The sequence below is a fragment of the Salmo salar genome, chromosome ssa20 (genome assembly GCF_905237065.1).
Source record: "Salmo salar chromosome ssa20, Ssal_v3.1, whole genome shotgun sequence".
In the NCBI taxonomy this organism is placed as follows: Eukaryota; Metazoa; Chordata; class Actinopteri; order Salmoniformes; family Salmonidae; genus Salmo; species Salmo salar.
The window spans coordinates 59221506-59246359 of NC_059461.1; the positions used below are offsets into that span (position 1 = coordinate 59221506).

The 24854-nt window shown below is 42.3% G+C and overlaps 2 protein-coding genes across 5 annotated transcripts in view; one reads left to right on the top strand and one right to left on the bottom strand.

Moving 5' to 3' along the window:
* LOC106580944 (intraflagellar transport protein 80 homolog) overlaps positions 1-3221 on the bottom strand; it is a 123706-nt gene extending 120485 nt beyond the window's left edge. The window contains exons 1-3 of one of the 2 annotated variants that reach the window (XM_045703694.1): positions 3097-3221; positions 1517-1600; positions 537-758 (exon numbers count right to left, since the gene is read on the bottom strand). In XM_045703694.1, coding sequence (XP_045559650.1) covers positions 537-758; positions 1517-1553 — 259 coding nt within the window. In that variant the 5' untranslated portion in view covers positions 1554-1600; positions 3097-3221. Of the gene's footprint in view, positions 1-536; positions 759-1516; positions 1601-1933; positions 2193-3096 lie in introns of those variants that run through there. The other variant, XM_014162536.2, reaches the window with a different exon arrangement.
* A 66-nt stretch (positions 3222-3287) lies between these two features.
* Positions 3288-24695, top strand: LOC106580963 (structural maintenance of chromosomes protein 4). Of its 3 annotated transcripts, XM_045703691.1 has the most exons (23): positions 3288-3565; positions 5125-5284; positions 6228-6418; positions 6983-7174; positions 8146-8322; positions 10244-10408; positions 12961-13088; positions 13267-13407; positions 13627-13777; positions 15080-15244; positions 15403-15636; positions 15784-15969; positions 16749-16910; positions 18554-18779; positions 18879-18958; positions 19073-19225; positions 20373-20499; positions 21971-22160; positions 22286-22604; positions 22933-23115; positions 23343-23575; positions 23768-23951; positions 24366-24695. In XM_045703691.1, the coding sequence occupies exons 2-23, from the start codon at positions 5143-5145 to the stop codon at positions 24522-24524; spliced, it is 3888 nt and encodes a 1295-aa protein (XP_045559647.1). In that variant the 5' UTR covers positions 3288-3565; positions 5125-5142; the 3' UTR covers positions 24525-24695. The 3 variants fall into 3 exon arrangements, with proteins under 3 accessions (XP_045559647.1, XP_045559648.1, XP_045559649.1); XM_045703692.1 differs by lacking the exons at positions 3288-3565; positions 5125-5284 and adding an exon at positions 5326-5536; XM_045703693.1 differs by lacking the exons at positions 3288-3565; positions 5125-5284 and adding an exon at positions 5422-5440.
* The last annotated feature ends 159 nt before the right edge of the window (positions 24696-24854 follow it).

Genomic DNA, 24854 nt, shown 5'->3' on the forward strand with positions numbered 1-24854 from the left:
ATATATTTTCTTTCTTTTCGGCACAAATGAAAATGTGGCACCGACTCGGCCATGGATTGATGTTTCAGCATTGCCTCAATGAAGAGCTCGGCATTCAACTAGCCACGTGCAACATGCATGTGCAGTTACACGCCTGCTACAGTAAGCGGCAGGCAGACGGGCAATATCCACGGTTGTGGTACGAATGAAGCCTGACCTAGAACGTGCAGCTAACGGAAGCTCGCTTTGTAGTATACCACTCTGGTCAATGAGAGACATTTCACACAGACCATGCAGTTATGTACCTTGGGACTCATATCCTCTATCACCTACCTAATTCAATATCAATCTGTTTTGTTGAATAATGTGAGAAACTACCATTGCTTTAAAATGCAACATTTATTTTCTATGTTAGCGGTGCCAAAAGCGTGTTTCAGATAGCGCTTTTAGGTTTGAAAAGTGCTTCATAAATAAAGTTATCGAAACGTATTATCAAAGCCTGTTACGAGAAAAGCTCTTATTATTCCTCATCATTATTGGGCCCTTTGGTGACTTGCCATCAGTGCTGGTGAGCACAAAGATCTCAGCCTGGGCCTGCTTCTTGCCTCCCACCGTCTTGGGGAACCAGTGCAGGTCGATGGGGAAGAGGTCCTCCTGCAGCTTCACCACCAGGCTGGTCTCACTGGTCAGCAGGTTCCATCTCAGGATCTGGTGGTCCTCACTGCATGAGTACAGCTCGTCTGCAGTGGTCCAGCCCACACAGCTCACAAGCTCTTTATGTGTCCAGGTGTTAAGGAGGACAATGGTTAGGTGGAAATAGATCAGTGGTTGCTGCAAAATATCTAAATTACTTGAACCAGGTGTGTTAGCGTTAAACTGGAACAAATGTTCTCACACCCTGTAGCCTAACTCTCTGGGTTCAGGATTGGTGACCGCAACAGACTCAAACACAGTGGTTGCTTTTCAGGTGAATTAATCAACACAGATCCTGCATTCACCTTTCTTTGTATTTAGGTAGGGGAGATCCACACACAGGTCTGATAGCAATTAGCATATAAAAACATTTTCACCTACATACAGGTTGCAATAAGCATGCCTTTCATAAGGTGCCAGGCAGACCTGGGTTATCTGTGCTTGATTGAGCTTAGCGGGCTTAATGGACCATTCAAATAGTCCCAAAACTGCAAACCCAGCCCATCTGCCACTCCGGACAGGCTAGAGCAAACACTCAAAATATTTAAAAGTTTACAAATAGTATATGAACCCAGGTCTGGTGGTGCAAGGTGCACTGAATATCATATTTGTCTCAGGCGTCCATGGCTTTGGTCCATGACATTAGAGCGAGTTGGAGGAACGGGCACTAACCCCCTAGACCAGCGCAAAGGAGGCCTAGTATGTTTTTAGAGGCACAACTTCATAATAGATTTTTCATTAATTATTGCTGACTGTCCATATTTTTTTTAACAGAAAAAACGAACAATCAGGTCAAAGCACTGTTGCAGTATCTTTCTATCTTTCACACAATTGAAAAGGATATGTTTTGGTTCCTTGAGTAATGATGTCTTTAATCTCATTGTGGTGGCTAATGTGAAGTCTTCAGAAAATAGGTACTAGGCACTCACTGTAAACAGAAGGGTTGTCATCGATCATTCAAATTGGACATAACAGTTAGTTACCAAACAGACTGTATTAGCTTGCTATACAATTAGCAAAGAGAGTAGCTAAGTAGCAAGCTATTCATAGCTAACGGTACTCAGTTTGCTAGTAACACTGGCTGATCAAAAATAAATATAAAACACAGTTAGCTAAAGAATGCCTGCATATGTTTTATTTGGAGTGCAGAAGCCATATTAGTGTATAGCAACTACTAGGTCGTTGATAGTTACTGACTAGCTGCTACGCTAGCTAAATTAGCTACTTCTAGTCAAACAAGCGTCCGTCGTTGCTACGGTACCTTCACTGTAGCTAACGTGCTGAGTCTTCACGGTTATCACACTTGATAGCAGACAACTAATCATGTCCAGTTGCCATAGTAGCTCCACCGCTAATAGTTAATGCATAAAGGGTTATATATTCCTCAACAACTATACTAATCGACAAAACCAGAAAAATAGACTAATAGCTATGCAGCTAGCAAGCAATTGTCTGGAACGTAAGCAGAGATACTAATTTTCTAATTTCGCTGACGTACCAGGGCTGTGTGAGTTACTATCGCGAGAGTTCCTTGGAAACAAACTAGATATTCTAACACTTACGTTGCTAAATCTTGATGTCATGTTACAAAGGAATAATTTGTTGAAGTATTGTTTAATACTTGTTTCTGATTGACTTGAAGGGCATTCTAGAGCGTGCACTGTTTCCCTATAATGGACGGTATAATTCAATGGCTATGAAATTAATTCTTACATAGTCTACGGGTGCGTTCGTAAATTGCCTCTAGTGTGTCTGAGTGCGTTCTGAGCGTTGTCAGATTATCCGTTCGTAAATTCAAAGCGTTGGCCGAGGAGTAGGGTTGATCCGAGAGTTCTGATCTCACAACGGCAGTCAAGCGCCCAAGCCAACTGGCTAAAGTTGACACCTCACTCTGGCCACATTACTCGCCCTAGCAGGGCTAGTTAGGCTGTTTTCACGTTATCTAGAGCGTTAGTGACTGTAACTGTGCTACTAGCAACAATTTAATTCATTTTTGGGCCAACATTTACTGACACCTGTCATATTCAACCGGTGTTGCACGTTCGTAAATTATTCAGTTATTCTGCGCTCTGGCACACAAACGAGATTGCTCTGAAATCCGAGTAGATAACCAAAATAAATTTACGAATGTTTGAATTTTACGAATGTTTTCAAAATAGCAAGCTAGGACTGATGGTTTGGTTAGCTGAACGAGCAAGTATGTGTTAAATTATAGCCGTGGTATAATAAACTCGGGGCTTTAACTCTCTTATGGGTTCTCTGGAAAATAATGCAACTCCGTGGAAGGTCAGTGCCTTTTCGCTATTGCTTCGTGGCACACACCTTCCACCTAGTGCATTCTTTTCCATAGCCCCTTGTTTATTACCCTTTACATATTTTCGACTATTCAACCAATACAATCCAAATACAAAATAATACATTTACCAGTAGTGTAAACAACACCCTTCCGTCGTCACTAGGCAACAGTGCCTAAACGTCACGGGCGCGTTCTATTTTCAAAAATTATTTTATGAAAATATCCCAAATTATTACCAAACTATTACTTATATCGTCATAATGTTAACTTGAATGCAAAAACCTGGTTTAAATTTAAGTTCATGGTTGCTCAAAACTAGACTTGGCATCGGCCCTCTTTTTGAATTTCTTGTTTTTTTGACCAATGAGATTCCATGGAACCTTGCATCAGTTTGTAACGAATTTTGGTTCGACAACAGAGTTTAGGCGCCATTTACGAGTGAGAGTTTGCAGTGAGCTAACGATTTCAGTCACACAGGGTTGACTTTTACCCACTTTATTTTTTAGCTTCGCGATATCGAGAACCGTTTTCCAATAGCCTTTTGAAAATACAGGGTGATACAGAGGGAATTGTTACAACAAGAACTTCGTCCGCAAGGTAAAACTGACATTGTAACTGAACACGAAAGAGTTAGCTAAAAGAAAGCTAGTAAGCTCGCTAGTTTAACAAACCACAACTAACCTTAACTAGCTACAGTAACTTGCTAGCAAGTTTGTGGGCACTTTTAGCCGGTTAGCTTATTGAATAACTTGAAGTGATCAGACGACAGCAAACATTAGTTAGCTTTGCGAGCCAGTGCAAAGTAACGTTAGCTAACTAGCTATCTAACTAACTTGTAAGCAAAGTACCGGTTTCCCCTATTCATCTGTGCTCTAGTTGTGTGTTGGCTATCTAGTAGCTAATTTGTTCGTGGCTAACAGTTGACGTGAAAATAATGGCTAACAAAGCCCAACTGGCTAGTTACAATTAACTAGTTAGCTAGTTAACCAATCACGAAGTGTTCTAACCTGACTAACGCTAGCTAGCTAATTACCAGACATTAGTCTATAACGAGCTATAGTATGTTAGCTAGCTAATGTTACAGTAGCTGGCTATTTCTACGTCTTCACAGTTTAAGTAAACGTTCGCTAGATGAATATTTTCAATGTATTTGTGTAACGGTAACGTTAGCTAACTAGATTGCAAGTGGCCATCTGAAGCATGACACTAACGTTACCGAACCCCCCCCCACAAGGCTACTGTTAAGTCAGCTAAATGTTTTTATACACCGCAGGTGACATTTATTCACACAGTGACGTTAGTGATATTGCTATTTAGCGAGACATATTGTAGCTACATTATCGTAGATTAGTGATATAACTATCGATCTGTCAAATAAACTAAACATTACACTTTCAACTGAAGCTGGTCAACTTGGACTACTGAGTGCAGCCTACATGACGCTAATGATAAAGTAACTCTGACTCTGATTGGGTACTTCAGGGGCTATGACTTTACTTTGCACATTTAACTCCATCTTTTGCTTACTAGTTCACCGTACTGTTTGCTTTACTTTTGAGCTCCGTTTGGCGTTACTGACAGCCTGTAACGTCACCATTTTTGTATCTTTTAGTTACACGCACTTGACTTGTCCGGGTAACTTATCAGTTAATTTCTCTATAATGAAGTGACATTTGATGAATGTTGTCAGTTTAGACCAATATAATAACGCTATTTGACTAGAGGAGATTCGAGTTAGACAGCTCATGAACTTTTATTCGTCGGAGGGTTAAATTGCAGTTGTCAAATATTCTCTATTTCCGATTAGAGAATATGGTTGCATCTCTGACCCTCGTGTATATGCACTTATAACATTTGTTTAAAACGATACATATTTAGCAAATAAACTAAAACAAACAATGATAGATCTGGGGTCTTATCAGACAGCAGACTGGCCATTTATTTGCAACTTTATAATTGACGGTGTAACCGATGTATGACCTGAAGTAAAGTTAACTCAGTATAGCAAAGAATATAGGTTGGCTCAAATGCCCGATTGTGATGGGAAAATGACGGAGGGGGTAACGGGGTGCTTCACGTAGACTATCAATTGTGGAGAAGTGATTGACAAGAGAACACCTACTGGATTTTACTTTTACTCCTGTGATTTGAATTAGATCTTTAGATTCTAAATCATGCCAGCCAAAACGTCGAAAAGTTCAACTGCTTCCAAGTCTAGAGGGAAAGGGTCGCAGCCTCGGGATGACTCCGAAGACGAGTTGGACGTACCCCTTAAAGAAGCGAACTCCAATGGCCAAGAGGCACCGCCGACAAATTGTAAGTAACAAAGGGTGTTTTGGTGTCTGCATCTAAATAAGTTGCGCGTCTACTCAATGGCAACGTGTTTTGTTGAATGTAAGTGCGTGATGTTTGAGTCCATCTGGCACAGTTGTGTTATTCATAACACGAAGCTTGCTGGTTAGTTTTTCAAACGTAAGCAAGGCATTAATAAACGTATCTTGTGATTTTTATTTTATTATTATAATGGTAGCGTGTGTGCGTTTGTCTCCAGCCTGCGCAACTAGCAAGGTAATTTATTTTTGGATATGAATGCTTTTGAACGATTCTATGTTATAGAATCATGGTTATGATTTTCTATGGTTTATTTAACGTTGGTGAATGGTTTGTCAAGAGATTTTCGTCCGAAAACAATAACCATATCTGACATGTTGTCTTCTCTCGATTTAGCAAGTATTATGGTTGGAGCGTTTGTTGGCCGAAAACTATTTTAAGGGTCATATTTTACTCCTTATTTGTATTTTTTACTGAGCACAACAATAGACTTGAGACCAAGCGTGTTGTCATTGTGATATGGTACCGTAATCGGTATGCATTTGTAGCAAAGCTCGATTTTTATTAATTTGTTTGGAAGTAGGTGAAACGACTTGGAATCATATGTTCGAAATATTCTGAAAATTATTTGTCGTTGGTGAGTGCATATTATGTATTTACGTTTCAATGTGAGCGTTTGTGAAAGGGGTCACTCCAAGCCTTCGTTTATGATTCAGTTATTCTTGTTAGAATTTAGTTGTGTGAACAGAGATATTAAATGTGCGAGTTAGCATCCGATCTTCTTCTGGAGTCTTTGTTCCTCCACTGTGACTAGCTCTATAATGCTTATGTTTGTTTGTTTTTTGCTTCACTACCCCTCCCCCATACACCAGTGTCCCCACCTGAAATGAATCGCACTGTGGAATAAAAGTTCAACTCTTTGCCCTAGATCCGGCTCCCGGGGAGGGTGCCGATGATGTTGATAATCGAAGTTTGGAGGAGATTCTTGGTAGCATCCCTCCACCCCCGCCCCCAGCAATGACCAATGCACCAGGCTCTCCTCGCTTGATGATAACACATATAGTTAATCAGAACTTCAAATCCTACGCTGGCGAGCAGATTCTGGGCCCTTTCCATAAGGTACGAAAAAACATACCAACTCCCCATTTTGACTCTTTTATGACACTAGGAATTGTTTTAATCATTGCCTCAGTATGGGTTGTTGTCCATTTCCTCAACTTTTATTTGTATTTGTTTTATCTTCAGTGATGGTAGTACTTGGATAGTTGTAATTTAATAGATTATTTTTATTTGATCAGATTTACCAGAATTTTATGTCTCCCTAGTTTGCAGCATCTCACACTCCTCCATTTTGGCTTAGTGTTTGTGTCTTTCACACTAGTGGTGTTCTAGCTGTGTCTTGTCTGCCACAAATAGATTTTCTGCTAACTTACCCCCCCTATCAAATTGTATCTGGTGGTTGCACTCTTTATTGCATCATGGACACAGGTGCAGCAAAATAACATATATTCTTAAATACACCCACTGAGGTTAGAGGGCCACCATTTTAATCCAGCATCATTTTCTACTTGGTCAAAGCGGTCTAAAATTGGATTTTGAATAGGGTTTTAGTTTGATTTGAACAGATTGTGAATATATTTTTACCCCCCCTCCTTCATTTCTCTCTTTCTCTCCCTTCCCTAGCGCTTTTCCTGTATCATTGGTCCAAATGGCAGTGGGAAGTCCAACGTGATAGATTCAATGCTCTTTGTGTTCGGCTATAGGGCTCAAAAAATCAGATCCAAAAAACTCTCTGTGCTGATTCACAGCTCTGACCTGCACAAGGATGTGCAGAGCTGCACTGTGGAAGTGCATTTTCAGAAAATTATTGACAAGGTAACACACACACACTTACGCTTGGTCAGCTGTACCAAAACGATTAACCTTTTATAAAAGCGATTTGGGTAAAGGGGCAGAATTGTTTTGTCGTTAAAAAAATTATATATGTTATTTTAGGATTTAGATATAAATGTCTTGTATGCATTTGGCTTAGTATTTTCACACTAATGACTGCAACAAAGACTTGGAATACCCATTTGAAGTTAAAGCTGACAGTCATGTAAATTACAAACTTTGCCATCATTGTTTTTTTATTAGTGATTTTATGTTGATAAGAACTTCAAAGGGAAGGTTTTTTTTCCTTCCGTTTAATGGTGGTTAAATTAATGTTGGTGGACAATAGTTTCTACGTTTCTGTACAAACCTAGAATCCTGTGTATATTAATATGCAGCGGTAGGAAAATACTTTACCAGATTTTTAAAACATATTGTACTACCACAGGGGGTGTAGTAAGGTAATTAACTACATAATTGACATTTAATGTAAAATAATCTCTTTGCAGCCAAGCAGTTTTTTGAGCCCAGTCAATTAAATATAACAATCTCCTAACAGTGCAGCTTTAAGCCTATGCGCATAGTATTTATTTCTCTATTAAAAACTTGGGGGGGAACGGGTTATAGCTATTCTGTTTTTGCCTCCCTTCATATCTTGACAATGTGCTGACAACAATTTATTTCCTATTGTCTCAAAATGACTTTTAGTTAATAAATCACATGAATCTTACGTTTTGATAAATGTGCAAGTTAAATACATCTTAAATGATTTCTTGTATTATCACCCAAATATTTGTTTACAGCAACATTTTTGTGGTTGAGGCTTCACTTTCATATATGTATATGTGTGTGTTTTTAGGTGGTTACTTGCCTGTCTTTGGGGGGGGGGTATTGCTAAGCATTTTTTGTCCTGAGTGTGTTCTGAAGACTGGGTCTAAGCTGTGTTTCTTGTGCCCCCCCCCCCTCTGAGTCAGGAAGGAGATGACTACGAAGTCATCCCCAACAGCAAGTTCTATGTTTCCAGAACTGCCAGCAAAGACAATTCCTCATCCTACCACATCAATGGCAAGAAGGCCACTTTTAAAGATGTGGGAACGCTGCTGCGTAGCCATGGCATTGACCTGGACCACAACAGATTTCTGATTTTACAGGTAATGAAGTAGTTTATTTTATAATATTTAATTTTTAGTTTTCCTTTCAGTTTGTCTTTGATCCCTCCTGTGTCACACATCCCATCCTGTAAAAGCTTTGCTGCTCAGCCTTTCACTCAGAGGAAAGCAGGTATTATGCTTATGTGAGTGACCTGTTAAAGCGTGAAAAAGACTTGGACTGCTATAGCAGCGCATCATGGTTTGAAACAGTGTTGAAAAGATGCGAATCATCATTTGCTGCTTTAGTATTTTAAGAAAAATCAAACATTCCTGGATTTGTCTAGTAGAGATTCGGGTCAGTTTGGGCCCCCTTTACCTGCCACGCTATAGCAGCACGTAAATATTGGTGTGAGAATAGACCCCAACCCCAATATTAGCTGTGCTGCTTCAGTGTGGCAGGATCAAGCATCCACTCTTCATTTCTATAATTTGAGTGCATGATAAGGTCTTCAGTTTGGATTTTGTTGGAATTACCTTTCATGGAATGTAATGCCAATGTCAATGTGTATTTCAAAGACATTACATTTTATTGTTTGTGTTGGGTCATATTTGCTGCTTTTGTCGGTCATGGTCCAAACAAATACATTTTTGAGTTGATATTTTTTTTATTAATACATCTTTGGAACATCCTGTGGTGTTCAGGGGTTGTTTGAAGAACAAGCCAGTCCACATGTTGCACAATTCACTTTTTTTTAAAATTTTTTTAGTTCCTATCAACTCTTGGCTCAATTAGATTACTAGTTTGTATTGACTAGTGAGTATTAGGTAACCACTAGTTGTTGTGCTATATCTGATATTTATTTTGTGAGAGGATGTAGGTTCTCTCCTGTCTTGATTTGTGCTGTTTTCTTCATCCTCTCTCTGCTGGAATGTTAAGTGATTTTGAGCTCATTGAATATGACAGGGTTGTTCTGACTTAGGCAAGAAGCTTTAGTTTGTTCTCCAAAGTCACTTTTACAGGCCTATGGCTCAGGGGAAGCTGCCCATTTAGTGCACTGGTCAGCTTTTTCCCGCATGTGTAGTTTTTTTGTGTGTTTTAATTGTGTGTTGGGGGGGATCTCAACACACAACACAGGATTAAAACAAGATTTACCAGTCTTATTATGTAGGCCAGTATTTAGGCTTGTGTTTTTCAGAAATGTTTCAAGGACTGTTAAGTCAAGGACTACACCTTGTCTATGACATGGAAAGGAAATGAATAATGTTATTAAAACACAGGCACTAGTTACATTTGCCAGATGTATTTCTTTCTTGACCACATAAAATGTAAAACCTTTATTGTAGTGGTTCCAATTGACTCTGTTTAAGTGATTGTTATTCCCTTTTTGCCTTGCATTGTTTTGTCATGGATATGGACAAACATTTTATGTAGGCTAGTGGTGTGTGTGGGCTGGGAAGGTGTGTGAGAAGTACAGTACACACAACTCCAAAATGTACTGCAAATAGCCCATATGACTGGCTGCCCATAAACTGTAGGGATATATTATCATAAAGGAGAGGTTGAAAAACAGTGTTTTTATGAGGGGTTATCATAACACCAGCAAAGTTTCCTCAATGCTTTAGTGAGCAGAGCAAGCATTTTATTTCAAATCATCAAGAACAAAATTGCTGTTTGACATTCACACAGAAGTTGCTCTCTTTCTGGTTTTAGCCCAGGTTAGTTTGACTTGCATTTTAACTCGCTTGCAGGAGGGTGTATTTTCCCCTCATTGCTTTTCAAGGACTTTAGAAAGTTGAAGAGAAAAAAAGTACAAACCACCCATCTGCCCATGTCAATTCTAGGATGGGAATCAGGTGGTCTCAAACATGAAATTGATCCAAGGTGTGTGGTTGTTATAGCTTCTTCCCACCATAAATTATACAGTATTATAACATACCGTGTGTCCTTGCTTGCGTCCCTCCCTCCCTGTGCGTTGGTCAGGGTGAGGTGGAGCAGATAGCCATGATGAAGCCCAAGGGGCAGACGGAGCATGATGAGGGCATGCTAGAATACCTTGAGGACATCATTGGCTCCTGCCGCCTGAAGCAGCCCATCCACACCGTGAGCCGCCGCGTGGAGCTCCTCAACGAGCAGAGGGGAGAGAAGGTGAGAAACAACACCAGTAACAAGACATTGGTCCATTTGTTGTATTTTTTTAACATTTATACATGTTTTTCCTTTTTAAAATTGATGGTTTCCGCTGTGGGGGTGTATAGGGTGTGTTAGGGGGGCTGTTTCACTGTGAAATCTGTGAGGTATGCTGTGTCTTGGCCAAGCTGAATGCCCCTGGCCTGACACCTGCCTCTCCTTAAAAGGCTGCAAATTATCCCTCCACCCCTCTTTCTCACACACACACACCTCTACTCAGAGATCGCTGTGTCTAGGTTAATCCCTCGTGCTTGTTTGTTACATTTTTGTTTGTTGTGCCCCAAAACAATTGCAATGCAATCAGTCATTTAATTATTCTTTTTAAAGAGGGGGTGAGAAAAGGAATCAGAACAGGATGCAAGAGTGATCTTTTTTTGAGTCGAAGGCATTTGATGAACATCCCCGAATTAGATTTTATTAGAAATGTGTTAGTAATTATTTGAGCAGGGGGTGAAGTTTGGCTGATAATTACCAGGTTTTTATAGTATATTTATTTGTATTGCAGTACTAGTGACATATTGTTATTTGGATATGGTGTTGGAGCTGCAGCGTGCCAGCCAGGTTAACAGGGTAGCAATTCATTTGAAGTGAAATACTGGATGTCGGTTGAAGCCAGCCGGTTCAGTAAATCTCTTGCAGGCTACACTAATATCACATCACTAATTAGGCCTGTTTGCAAAAAACATGTTTCTCCCTGTACTGTAATGTATTAACTAATTGATCAGTCTTGTGATTATTGTTTTTATTACTTGAACATATTATATTATTTTCCATGGGTGACATGATTTAGACTTTTTGGTTCGTGCAGCTTTAGTTGTCAGAGCAGTGGTATAAAAATACTTGAAAGTACTTAAGTTGTTTTTTGGGGATATCTTTACTTTACTATTAATATTTTTGACAATTTCATTCCTAAAGAAAATTGTGCTTTTTACGCCAAACACTTTCCCGGACACCCAAAAGTACTCGTTACATTTTGAATGCTTAGCAGGACAGAAAATGGTCCAATTCACATACATTTGAAGAGGTAATCTCTACTGCCTCTGATCTTGCGGACTCATTAAACCCAAATGCTTCGTTTGTAAATTATGTCTGAGTGTTGGAGTGTACCCCTGGCAATCGATAAATAAATGAAAATTGTGCCCTAATGGTTTGCTTAATATAAGTAATTAGAAATGATTCATACTTTTGATACTTAAGCACATTTTAATAATTACACTTACTTTTGATACTTAAGTATATTTAAAAACAAATACTTTTACTCAAAGTATTTTACTGGGTGTCTTTTACTTGAGTAATTTTCTATTAAGGTATCTTTTACTCAAGTATGACAATTGGGTACTTTTCCCACCACTGAGTCAGAGGTCTATTTAGTATTCAGAAATCTGCATTTTAAACCATATCACCTGAAATGTTATATTGAAAGTTAAGTGTTTTTTTGGGGGGGGGTGTAACTAATAATTTTTCTTTACACAACATACATTAGTGCAACACATTCAGCAGAAAATAGCTTCTTTTTTTTTCATCAGATGAGAACAAGTGCAACGCTAACAGAGAAGTAAATTAGTTTACAATGGATAAAGCAAGGTGTTTTTTGCAAAAACAATGCATAGCCATCATTTCAGATGTTTATCATAGAAAGGATATAGCCAGCTACATTTCCTAGTTAATCTTGCATTTTAACTTGCTAAAATTACCAGAGAAAAGTACACATCACTCAGAGTGCTGTCTGGTGATCCAATGTCGGTTTGTGAATGGTGGGATTTGATTGGGCAAGATGAGAGCAAAGATATTTCATCCAAGTGGTGAAGTGGAACTGGAGCATAAATGTCTTCCTTTAATGCTCATGATTTGGAACGAACGCTGACTGAAGCCGAGCACAATTTCCAATAAGAAGCATTTTAGATATGCGTTTCCAAACGCAGCAAGATAAAAACAAAAAAATATGCATTGCAGCTTTCCTTTTCTCTGTGAAAAACGTAGAATCCTGTGTTAACGCAACACCTGCAGTAGATATAGCAGTAAATACAAATGGCAATACCACATACACAGGGTCAAATGCTGTGTTATTTGAGGCATGACCAGTTTTGACTGTCCTCATCTTATTAGACTAAGGATGGCATTGTGCAGTTTAGGATTCTATCACACTTCTGCCTTTATCCGAGTTATATCTTTTCCTTTTACTCTATTTGTCCACATTTTACCAAATCACGTATGCAATTTGACTGAATAAAAATGGCATAATTTTGGTACTGAAGCCAAATTAACCTTAAGACTGTGGAGTAAAATTGTACTTGTTGGGAAAGCTCAGGGTTTAGCTTTAATTTATCAATAAATGTCAGGCATGGTCAATCAGTGCAAAACAAAATTCTAAGCACGCCTGAGAAGGAACAAAAGTGAACTCGTATGTATTCAGGGATTGATCTTATGACAATTCAGCATGAATGTTTAAGTCAAAGTGCTGTAGCCTCTGTCTTTCTGTTTTATCATTTTGTGGACTGTTTGTTTTCCAGCTAAACAGGGTCAAAATGGTGGAGAAGGAGAAGACTGCTCTGGAGGGAGAGAAGAACACAGCCGTGGAGTTCCTCACTCTGGAGAATGATATTTTCAAACAAAAGAGCCAGCTCTGCCAGTACTATGTGTGAGTATTACAACCACACAGAGGGTTGCTATATTTAGTGGTTTGTTACTAACAAGAAATCAGGTTTGAAAGAATCTGGGAGGAAGGTTTGCTGTAGTTGGATGCAATTAACACAGATGGTAACTTTTTAGTTCATATGTCCTGGTTGACCAGAGTGTGATTGTTTCCTTGTTGTCAGCTATGACCTCCAGAAGAGAGTGGCAAACAAAGAGGAGGAAAAGCAGAGGATCCAAGATGACACCAAGGAACTCACAGAGAAAAACAACAACATTGCTGAGGAAATGGAGAAGAAGAACCAAGACCTGAAAAACGTGGAGAAGTAGGCTTTTTATTTTTCATTTGTTATTCATGGGTTTTGTTGCTTACATGAAAATTGATGAACAAAATATAGTCGTAAGGTGAATGTCAGTCTTCAGTGCAATAATGTTATGAAATGGAGAATGTTCATAGACCTGCTGGTGACCAGTGATACAGAAAAGTAAAATTAGCAGTAATTTGTTTGATTGCCATAATGTCCATGTTGTGTGATTTCTCTCAGGAAACAAGGCAAGCTGACCAAGTACATAGAGGGCCAGAAGGAGAAGTTTACCCAGCTGGACCTGCAGGATGTGGAGGTCCGAGAGAAACTGAAGCACACCAAGAGTAAGACCAAGAAACTACAGAAACAACTGGACAAGGACAAGGAGAAGGTGTGTTTAGGTGTGCATGTGTCCCTTTTGCTGTGAACATAATTCAGTAAGACCAAGAAACTACAGAAACAACTGGACAAGGAGAAGGTGTGTTTAGGTGTGCATGTGTCCCTTTTGCTGTGAACATAATTCGGGTCTCTGTAATTGAGGCTTCAGTGATTTCGGGGGGGAGGATTTTGTTACGTTTATCATATTGGGCCGTCTCTGTGTGTAGGTGTAGCTTATGGTGGCTCTCCAAATCTATACGTTAGGAGGCTGTGATTGTGGCGAATGTGCTACATAACTTACAGGTCATACTCCTAAACAAACACAATGGTGCTCTGTCCTCTCAAGACAGGCCAGCACCAATGACCTGACACTTTACTTTTATTCTGTTTATTTATGTCACCTGGCCAAAGCGTAACACAGCCACTCGTAATACAATTTCCCTCCCTATACAAACACAAGGCCTGTTGTGCTGAGACCCGGAGTAGGCATTGCCCAGGGATTTACAGATGACCTTATTAGTAATTGCCATATTGTGTAATTACACATTTTATTTGTACTTGCATCAATGTCACAAAAACAAGCGTGTTCATTTTTATTACAGTAACTTGCTTGGGATTGGCTCTGGGTGGGGGAGGGTGTGCATCCCTCTATTGAATAGATTTTTTAAATAGATTTTCTGTCATGAGGTCCCTCTAGAAAAGAAAAAAAAATATTGTTACATTGCTGAGATTAAAATGGATTGATGAAGTTTCTGGTATACCTGATTTATTTAATAAGAAACTCCTCCAGTTGGCCACTAGGGGCTTGTGAACTCAAAACACGAAACCCTCCAAGGCATGACTGCTTGGCTCTCTGCTGCCTCTTGCTTTCTCCCATGCTCCTTTCTCTCTCCATGGGCTCCCTTTTTGCTCTCTCCCCACTCACACACTCAATATGCTCCAAGTCTGTCTTTTCTCTCCCCCTGTTCTGCAGTCTGTATGATACAGCACCAGTGGCTGTGATTTGGCAGTGTGGTGTTGGGTTGTGGAGGTCGGGTAGAGCAGAGCAGGCCTCTGGGGAGCCGTGTTCTGCAGTGTGGTAGTGAAGTATGGCCTTGTGTAACGCAGCCACATTCACTCTTCACCAACAGTTAACCCTGCTAGCTTGGCCTCCTCTACTCCCTCTCACCACCCTGCCCACTGGAGAGAGGTGTGGGTCAGACTGCCTTCCAGTCTGGAGGTGCTCCTAACTGTCTGCTAGTTGTATATTTTGGTCTTTCCTGGTTTAAGGTTGCACCTCACCTAGAGTCTCATCTTTCCTCTCTGTCTCTGTCAGCTGGAGGAGGTGCGTAACGTGCCGGCCAGCAGTGAGAAGACCATCTCTGAGGCGTCTGCGCGCAGGGAGGAGTTGGAGAAACAGAAGGGGAAGGAGGAGGAGAAACTGAAGGAAGTGATGGCGAGTCTGAAGGAGGAGACCAGCGGCCTGCAGCAGGAGAAGGAGGTGGGTGTCTTTCATGATCAGGAATTGCTTACTCATTTGAAGTAGGAAACACTATTCCTGATTAATTGAATTTGACTTGACTGATATCCTGTCCCCCTTGTATTCTATGATTTCTGATCACGTAAGAATGGCTATTATTCCTCTGACTCCGTCCCCAGACTAAGGAGAAGGAGCTGATGGAGCTGAGTAAGGCTGTGAATGAGACACGTTCCCGTCAGGACGTGGCCCAGTCTGAGCTGGACATCTATCTGAGTCGCCACAACACTGCTGTGACCCAACTGAACACTGCCAAGCAGTCCCTGCAGACCACCACCGACACGCTGCGAGACCGCCGCGCCGCCATCAAAGAGCTGCAGGTCAAAATACCCCAGTGTGAGCAGGAACTCAAGAAGGTACGTTGGTGTGTGTGTGGGAGGGTCTTGAGCAGTTCATAAGGTTAGGGGTGGACTATGGGATTTGTGGCAGTAAGATGCATGTATTTCAGGTGGTTGGATGACTGTGTGCTACCAGTGTTGACCATGTATCTCTGTCTGTTCCAGGATGAGGCGGAGCTGGAGCAGCTGCTGCAAGCAGACGGACAGGCCAGGGAGCTGGTGAGGGACATGAGGCAGAAGGTGGAGGAGGCCAAGAGCTCCCTGTCCTCTAACCGCAGCCGGGGGAAGGTGCTGGACGCCCTCATGCAGCAGAAGAGTAGCGGCAAGATCTCCGGCATCCTGGGACGACTAGTGAGGACCATGTGCATGTATAGACTACACTAGCGGTGTCAACCTCATTCCATAGTGTTTGCTGGTTTAGTTTTTTTACTTTCAATTAAGACCTAGACCAGTGGTTCCCAAACTGTGGGTCATACCCCCTAGTGGGGGGGGTGCAATTTTGAAATTGGGTAATGCATCAGCAGTTTTCCTCTTGTCATTGCAGACCGTAGTGCTATTTATACTGTAACTTGTCAGAAATGTCCAGATCAACTAGCTCATGTCAGCTAAAGCTTTTTGGCTAGATGTATTAGCCCATAGATTTTGTTGTAATGTTTGTCACTCAAATATCACATGACTAAACATTAGACATGGCAACATTTTATAGAATTGCAAGAAAATGTGCTTTAAAACGGACACATTTTCTCTGCACCGCATGACAATGTGTAGAATTGCATGAAATAAGCTTTAAACCTGCAAAATGTTCTCTCTGCCAAAAGAGGGGTGTGAACGGTTTGTGGCATGAGAAGTGCTCATAGAAATAGACTTGTTGTGCCGGGGGGATTTTTACCCAATGCTGGAAGGGAGGCCTGAGTGAAAAAGTTTGGGAACCTCTGACATAGACAACCAGGTGAGGGGAGTTCCTTAGTAATCAGTGACCTTAATTCATCAATCAAGTACAAGGGAGGGGCAAAAACCGGTGGACACTAGGCACTCTGTGGAATGAGTTTGATACATGGGCAACACGTGGCAGCTGAGAGATGCACACACCCTTCTACACACTCAGTGAGACTGTGTTCTTGTCTCTTCAGGGTGACCTTGGGGCCATCGATGAGAAGTATGACATCGCCATCTCATCCAGCTGTGGCTCTCTGGACAACATCCTGGTGGACAGCATCGACACGGCCCAGAAATGTGTCAACTTCCTCAAGGCCCAGAATATCGGTGTGGCCACTTTTATCGGCCTGGACAAGGTGAGGACAACTCAAACACCTGGGGCCTCCTTTATCAATATTGCGTAGAAACTATTCTAAAATACTACTTACGAACGGAATTTAGAATGTTCGTACACATAGAAAGTGTGATTTATCAAACAATCCTACAAGCATCATATGCACACCGGTAGGAGAGAACCACTGATAAATACCAATTGTTCTCAGTAATCGTGCACAACCTTGGCTTTTTGCATTTCGAAAAGGCCGTAATTAACCATATATGGTCAAAATCATCCCTTTAATGCCTGTGGGGAATATATAATGTCGTACCTTAAAATACAACGGCGCAACCAAAAAAAAAGTTTAGATGTATTTTTTTCAGAGACTGAAATGGAGGCGCTAGTGTCAGTTTGAGTACAACAAAAAAAGCTTTATTTGGCTCATTCAGTTTAACCAGTAAAAATGAAAACATGGCTATAAAAAAAAGGACAATTGAAGTTGCTTTGGCAATGGCAAATATAGGTAACACTCACCAATATGCCATCCATCCTCAACAGCTCCCTCCTGGAAGTGTTTAGACATTTCTGTTGTGTTTTTATGGCGGTGGGGGCCGTCTACTGCGCCGTTCGTATTTGGGAACCCATTGATGGCATCATGGCAAAGAAACCCCTCTTGACTTCAACCTCTTGTGCGATGGTGTGTTTTGCTGACGATTGCGTCCAAAACATGGGCTCATCCAGGGCTGTGATGCCGATTGGCAAGCTCCCGTTGAAAAGTGCCTGTTGCCAAAACCCTGAGGGTGGATAGCGCTTAGACCTGCACCGGAATGGCATGCGTTTGCCTTTTTAAAGCAGGTCTCAAATCCTCGCAAAAAAACGTGGTTTTGGGAAATGATATCTGATGAGCCGATCTGGACTGTCAAAAACAATAAATCCCGCCTGTCTCTAAAAATGCTCTCTGCGGAGTGCAGCGTGTGACACATTTTCTAACTGAGCAACATCAGCCATCTCTCATTCGATTTCCTGTTCTCAGTCTTCTATAGTATTTCAACAATGGTGTCACTTTCACACATGCCTGTAACTTAACTTTATATGGATTATTATCATAACAAATACACTGTGGTCATGTTATGATTATAGCTAGCCTGTCAAGATATGTTGCATGAATTCACAATAGAAATGCAATGAAATTTAAAAATTATTGAATTATTACTCACATTTTCAACATATCTCCCCCGTTCTATGCTTGACACGCTGTTCCCTTTTTCCATCACTTGGCGTACACATGGTCATGGATGTGCGTCAATCAACACACACTGTCAAGCAAACATTCAAATTGTGTGGAAATGGTCCCATGCATGGTTTACACAGATTTGTGCTTATGCATGGTTGATAAAGGATGTTTAACCTCGCTCGCAGAAATGACTACGTTGCAGGCTACACTCTGTGTCAGTTCTAGTCTTCAGGACAATGATCTGGCTCAATTTGAGCTTTGCTACAGTGAACCCCAGTTTGACTCCACTAGGCATTCTCTCTCATGGGTTTGCTGCGGAGACAACTGGTACAAAGCCTTTACACTCAAATGTAACAACCTACAATCGTTTATTTTTTTGTTGCCCCAAGAGTTTTGTATGTCCCACATCGTAGCTAACACTTGGACCATCCACTCTCTTCCCGTCTCAGATGAAGGTGTGGGAGAATAAGATGGGGCCCATCTCCACCCCAGAGAACATCCCCCGTCTGTTTGACATGGTGCGGGTGCAGGATGAGAGTATGAAGCCAGCCTTCTACTTTGCCCTGAGGGACACCCTGGTGGCCAAGGACCTGGAGCAGGCAACACGGCTTGCCTTCCAGAAGGACAAGCGCTGGAGGGTGGTCACCATGCAGGGACAGATCATAGAGATGGCTGGTGGGTAGACCGAGCAAGCTGGAGCTCATCTCTTCTCGGTGTTTCTCTATAGATGGTCTATATGGATGACGTGTGACACTATGCTCTGTCCCGTCTCAGGCACCATGACTGGAGGTGGAGGGAGAGTGATGCGGGGTAGGATGGGCTCCTCCATCGGCACTGAAGTCACCCAGCAGGAGGTGAGAGATCTTCTGGACACTCTTCTAGAGCTTTCTCTGGCCTCCAATCACTGCTATGGCTCACTTTAAGCTCTGCTGTGGTTAATAACCTACTGTCTCCTTTTTGTGTGTCAGCTGGACCGTATGGAGAGCAAGCTGAATGAGAAGGTGGTGCAGCTGCAGGGCTGCCAGGAAAGGAAGCTGCAGCTGGAGGAGAAAGTCCAGCAACTCAGACAGCAGCTCAGAGACATGAAGAACACTCTGGAGAAATACACCAACAGCATGCAGGTTATACACACACATTATACAGATATGAAATGTATTTGATGTTGGTGTAATTCTTGTTCATCAGACTTGTTTAGGTAAAGCTGAATGTATGTAAGGCTGGCAGTGTTGTAGTTGAGCAACTAAACGTCTGAGTTGAGTCACAAGTCCCTATGGCTAAAGTCATTTTTAATACATATTTACTTTGCAGTTAGTTCCGGTCTTTATTTTTCTGTTACATATTTGACATTGTGCCACTCGCTGCACTATCTGCGGGAAAGCTTTGGAAAGCAAAACTAATGATTTGGACGTATTTGATATTTTGGTTACGGAGTTTTTTTTTGCTGGCTTGATGCTCGTCTTACCAGATGAGCCCCTCTATTGATTTGGTAGAAGAAGTGTGCCCAGCAACAATTACTGGTAGAAGATTTTCATGTGAGAATGGAAGTAATGCAAAGATTTCTCCTGTTGCCTAATTGCCTGCAATATGCAATAGCCTATGAAACCCAGAAGTCCTTCATACACATTTTATTTGATTATAGGCCTAATGTTCAATAGTTATGTCAAATCAGTAATGATGTTTTGATGGGGTAAATGTTCTCTAGAAGGAATTGGCTATTGCTCCTGTCAGATTGACCAGATTATTATTTGCTCAGGTACTTTTTTGTGTAGTTTCTTTTTTATTTCAGAGTGAAAAGTAAAGGGAGACTTGTCAGAACCTGGCCATGGGATGCAGGGGAAAGACTGTTTTCTTTAAACTCAATGCTTTGGTTTTCATTTTCGTAAAGCAGTTTATTTCTTAACCAGGCAAAGCTAAATAGAAGGCTAACAGTGAAGCAATAGTCACTTGTGCGATGTGTAGCTTATGATTGGAGGTGGAGCGAGCCTGTCGCCCACACTCATCGCTTGCTCCCTTCGCAGTCCACCAGCTGATGTGTGGCGCGTCCTTCCAACTCCTAGACAACCGAACCCTCACTGCTCTGTGCACCCATTGATAATATTCTGCTTATCATAGTAGCCTATCGAGTCCACGTGCAAATACATGTCACAGGAAGACGAGTCCACGTCAAAAGTCATGAAAATCAGGACTTGAGTCGAGAGTACTACAACACTGGAGGCTGGTGATTGCAGGTGAGGCTGTGGTTGACCGTGTGTGTGTTTCTTTGCTTAGAGCTTGGCAGAGCAGGAGGCTCACCTGAAGCCTCAGATTAAAGAGCTAGAGGCCAATGTCCTGGCAGCTGCCCCTGACAAGAACCAACAGAAACAGTTGGAGAAGAGCCTGAAGGACTTCCAGAAAGGTGAGAACTTTAAAACCCAAATGTAACTTTATGAAGGTCAAGTCACTTAGAAATTGCAGGCTACACTCTGTGTCAGTTCTAGTCTTCAGGACAATGATCTGGCTCAATTTGAGCTTTGCTACAGTGAACCCCAGTCTGACTCCACCAGGCATTCTCTCTCATGGGTTTGCTGCGAAGACAACTGGTACAAACAACTAGGGGTGTGCCCATCTCATCATACTTGTATCCGTTTTATCACACTTGATACTCGTAATTATATTTACTTGTGATCGGAAAACCCGGACGTGTGCTTTAAATGCCGGTAAAACCTATACCTCAAGTACGCTTTACTGCGCTATCACTCAGTGCATCGCTATGCTCCTTCACTCATTGACACATTGTTCAAATCAAATAAATTATCCCATCAGCTGAAAATGCACATGATTTACTAACTTAGTCCTATTAAATGATCTGAAATAGGCTGATAAATAATAATAAGATCTATTTGAAGAACCTCCCTAAAGTCTAGAACCACAGACAGATGGGACAACCGCCAACACAAAACACTGCAAGTTCTTTTTAAAGATCCTTACTGTCATTTGAAATAGATTTCTAAGTCTTTTTGTAAATGATTGTAAAGCCCAGCTACTGCTGCCTGCATTTATTCCAGACAGATTTAGGGCATTTGCTTGCCCCATATATTGTTTCACTTTCGAAAAGAGCACAACTTTTCTCTCCTGACACGGCTCAACCTACACCCCACAGATTTCTTTAGACAGCTGAACCCGCCAATAGAGTTATGCATCTGCAGGAACGTCCCCCTCAATCATCCCATTGGTTCCTTCATGTACACCCCGTCCCTGCCTGTTGTGTACCAGTAGACAAGGTCCTTCGCTCTCGACTGCTGGACACCTGCCCTCACCAACAGAACTGTGGGAAAACAGTGCCTGACAGGTGTCGACTCCGGTGCGCAGCAGGCGGGGGTGACGCTGTGCTAGCTAGCTTGCTTGTTAGCCATCTAGCACAGTGACGTTCCCGCTTGTTGTGTACTGGAGTCCTGCTTAGGACTAGCTGGCACAGTGGCCTTCGCACCCGCCTACCAAACTGTACTGGAGCGCCACTGCCTCCCGCCTATGTACTGGAGTCATAGTTTAAAAATGGACCAATAGAAGTATAAAGAAGGATTCCTGCAGATGCAGGAATTCCCAAATGCAGTTGCACCCTTCTCCACACTTTTAGTGATGGTGAGATGCGTGCTGGCAGCTGAAAAATGACTTTCTCGATCACGTATGACAAAAAATGGTCATGTCATATTTAGAAGATTCTCTATATCTGTTACGATACTGATTTTTGTCTGATTACTCGGCACACCCCACACTTGCCCCCACTAGACCTTTGAGACATAACCCCGCTCCTGTCTTGCATATAAATAAATTAAATCTCTTTCCCGCCTCTCTCCCACTTTCCCTCTGCCCCTCCTTCTCTCTCTCAGACTTTGAGGCAGCCTCAAGTAAGGCAGGGAAGGTGGAGGCTGAGGTGAAGAGGCTCCACACCATCATTGTGGACATCAACAGCCACAAGTTGAAGGCCCAGCAGGACAAACTGGACAAGGTCAACAAGGAGCTGGACGACTGCTCCTCAGCCATCACCAAGGCCCAGGTGGCCATCAAGACTGCAGGGCGGTAAGTGTTTGTACACGTGCGCGCACACTCAACTCCCATTGGGCAAATGCTTCTGGTTGTGAATCTATTACTGGGTCTTATCTGAGCTTTTCCCTAATGGCTGCTGCTCCCCTCCCTCCCCACAGTAACCTGAAGAAGTGTGAAGAGGGTGTAAGTCGCCTGGAGGGGGAGCTGGTGGAAAATGAGAAGAGCCTGGGAGACCTGACGGAGCATCTGAAGAGGTTGGAGGAGGAGGCTGGGGAAATCATGAAAGCCTGCCAGGAGGCTGAGGCGGCACTGCCGGAGGTGCAAGGGCAGCACCAGGGGGTGGTGAGGGAGATCAAGGCCCTGCAGGAGCAAGAGCATGCTCTGCAGGAGGAGTCCCTCGGCGTCCGCCTCCGAGTGGAGCAGATAGACACCTCCATCACCGAACACACCAACAAGATCAAACACTGGCAGAGAGAGGTGGGTGGCAGGGCCTTGTGTGCATGTGAGATTCATGCTTGGTTTGGTGTGTCTAGAGGTCTACCAACCAGCCTGCTAGTTGCAGTGCATCAGTTAGTTAGTTGCATTACCTGGTATCATCTGACAGACAGACCCATATATTTTTCCTCTTCTCTGCTATTTATATTTTAGTCATTTAGCAGATATTCTTATCCAGGGTAACTTAGTTGGTCCATTCATCTTAAGATAGCTAGGTGGGACAGCCACATATCAGTCATAGTAAGTACATTTTCCATCAAGTAGCTATCGGCAAATTCAGAGCTAGGACTGACCGTCCTGTCCTCCCCAGGCCTCTAAGCTTTCCCTTCACGCCATTGAGGACAAACCAGCGGAGGCGCTGCCCGTGCTGACCCCTGCTGACATGGTGGCCATCAAGGGGCCTGACGTCATCACCAACCAAATCTCCCTGATGGAGGCCCGCTGTGCCCAGATGAAGCCCAACCTGGGAGCCATCGCAGAGTACAAGAAGAAGGTACACAACCAGCTCTCTCTTGGTCTAGCAATCAATCAAATGTATTTATAATGCCCTTTTTACATCAGCCGATGTCAAAGTGCTGTACAGAAACCCAGCCATAAAACCCCAAACAGCAAGCAATGTAGGTCTAACCAAGCACCTTGACACCATGTTTTTAGTCTTGTCTGCTCAAGTTTCTTTCCCTCTAAGAGAAAGTAATCGCTGTGGGTCATGTCTCTCTGTAGGAGGAACTGTACCTGAAGCGTGTGGCTGAGTTGGATGAGATCACCACAGAGAGAGACAACTTCAAGCGTGGCTGTGAGGACCTGCGCAAGCAGAGGCTCAACGAGTTCATGGCTGGCTTCAACATCATCACCAACAAGCTAAAGGAGAACTACCAGATGCTGACGCTAGGGGGTGACGCTGAGCTGGAGCTAGTCGACAGCCTGGACCCCTTCTCTGAGGGCATCATGTTCAGGTCAGCAGACACTGGCCCAGCCCACTGTTTCTAACATATTTGTATCCATGATATATGAAGATAAATCTTTTGTACATATTTAAAAATGACCTATTCCCAACCTGGTTTCCCCTTTCTCCTAATTTTATTGTTGTATTCATTAAATGTATGAATGACTCTTGCTCATCCTCTTGTCTCTGTCCATGGCCACAGTGTGCGTCCCCCTAAGAAGAGCTGGAAGAAGATCTTCAACCTGTCTGGAGGAGAGAAGACCCTGAGCTCTCTGGCCCTGGTGTTTGCTCTGCACCACTTCAAGCCCACGCCTCTCTACTTTATGGATGAGATTGATGCAGCCCTGGACTTTAAGAACGTCTCCATCGTGGCCTGTTACATTTATGTGAGTATTTCACATGCTGGCAGCAGTTCCTGGGACTCTTTTCCACATGCAACAGCTTTGAATAGTATTTGCCATTCTACTCCTAATTCTGCTGTGCTTCTTGTTGACTCAGTGAGGGACATGGGGTCAGCCCATCTGTGTTAATCGTTAGTGTTGTGTAATGGGAGATTGAAGGAGCTGTGCTAAGGTGTACAGCCTATTGTGAGAAATACCCCGTTTTGCAAAGCCCTCTGTTGGCAGCATGTTGGTCCATTGTTTTTTTTTTCTTTCTGTCAAGGCGGTTGGTGGTTAATTCTTCCCAGGCCACTGTTTTAAAAGATCTTGACTCACATAACCACAGGAAAAACATGATACTTGATATTTACCATTTGATGATTGAATGTTAATTTATTTCCCTACTCCCGCTCTCTCCAGGAGCAAACCAAGAACGCTCAGTTCATCATCATCTCCCTGAGGAACAACATGTTTGAGATTGCTGACCGTCTGATCGGCATCTACAAAACTCACAACACCACCAAAAGCGTGGGAATCAACCCTAAAACCATTGTCTTCAAAGAGCCAATCTCAGTTTAGAACAGGATTGACTCTGGTTTCTCCCTTAGCCACTCCTAGTAAGATGTATACATGTCTCTTTCCGGTTTACTGTTCTTTCACACCATGTATATAAAACCATGGCTTTAACCTATTCTATCACACTGCTGTCTTTTTTTTACTGATGAAGCTAATAAATATTTTATCACCGGTCTTTGAATTCTGTAACCCTAAATGGGACATGTTGCACTGGAGTACTTCCCCACAAGTCTTATCACAATGAGCTGTATGTCTTCCATCTTTTAGGTAGAAAACATGAAGACTGGCTATATGGTCATCAGCGAGGAGCTGAGAGAGAAATTATATGGATTT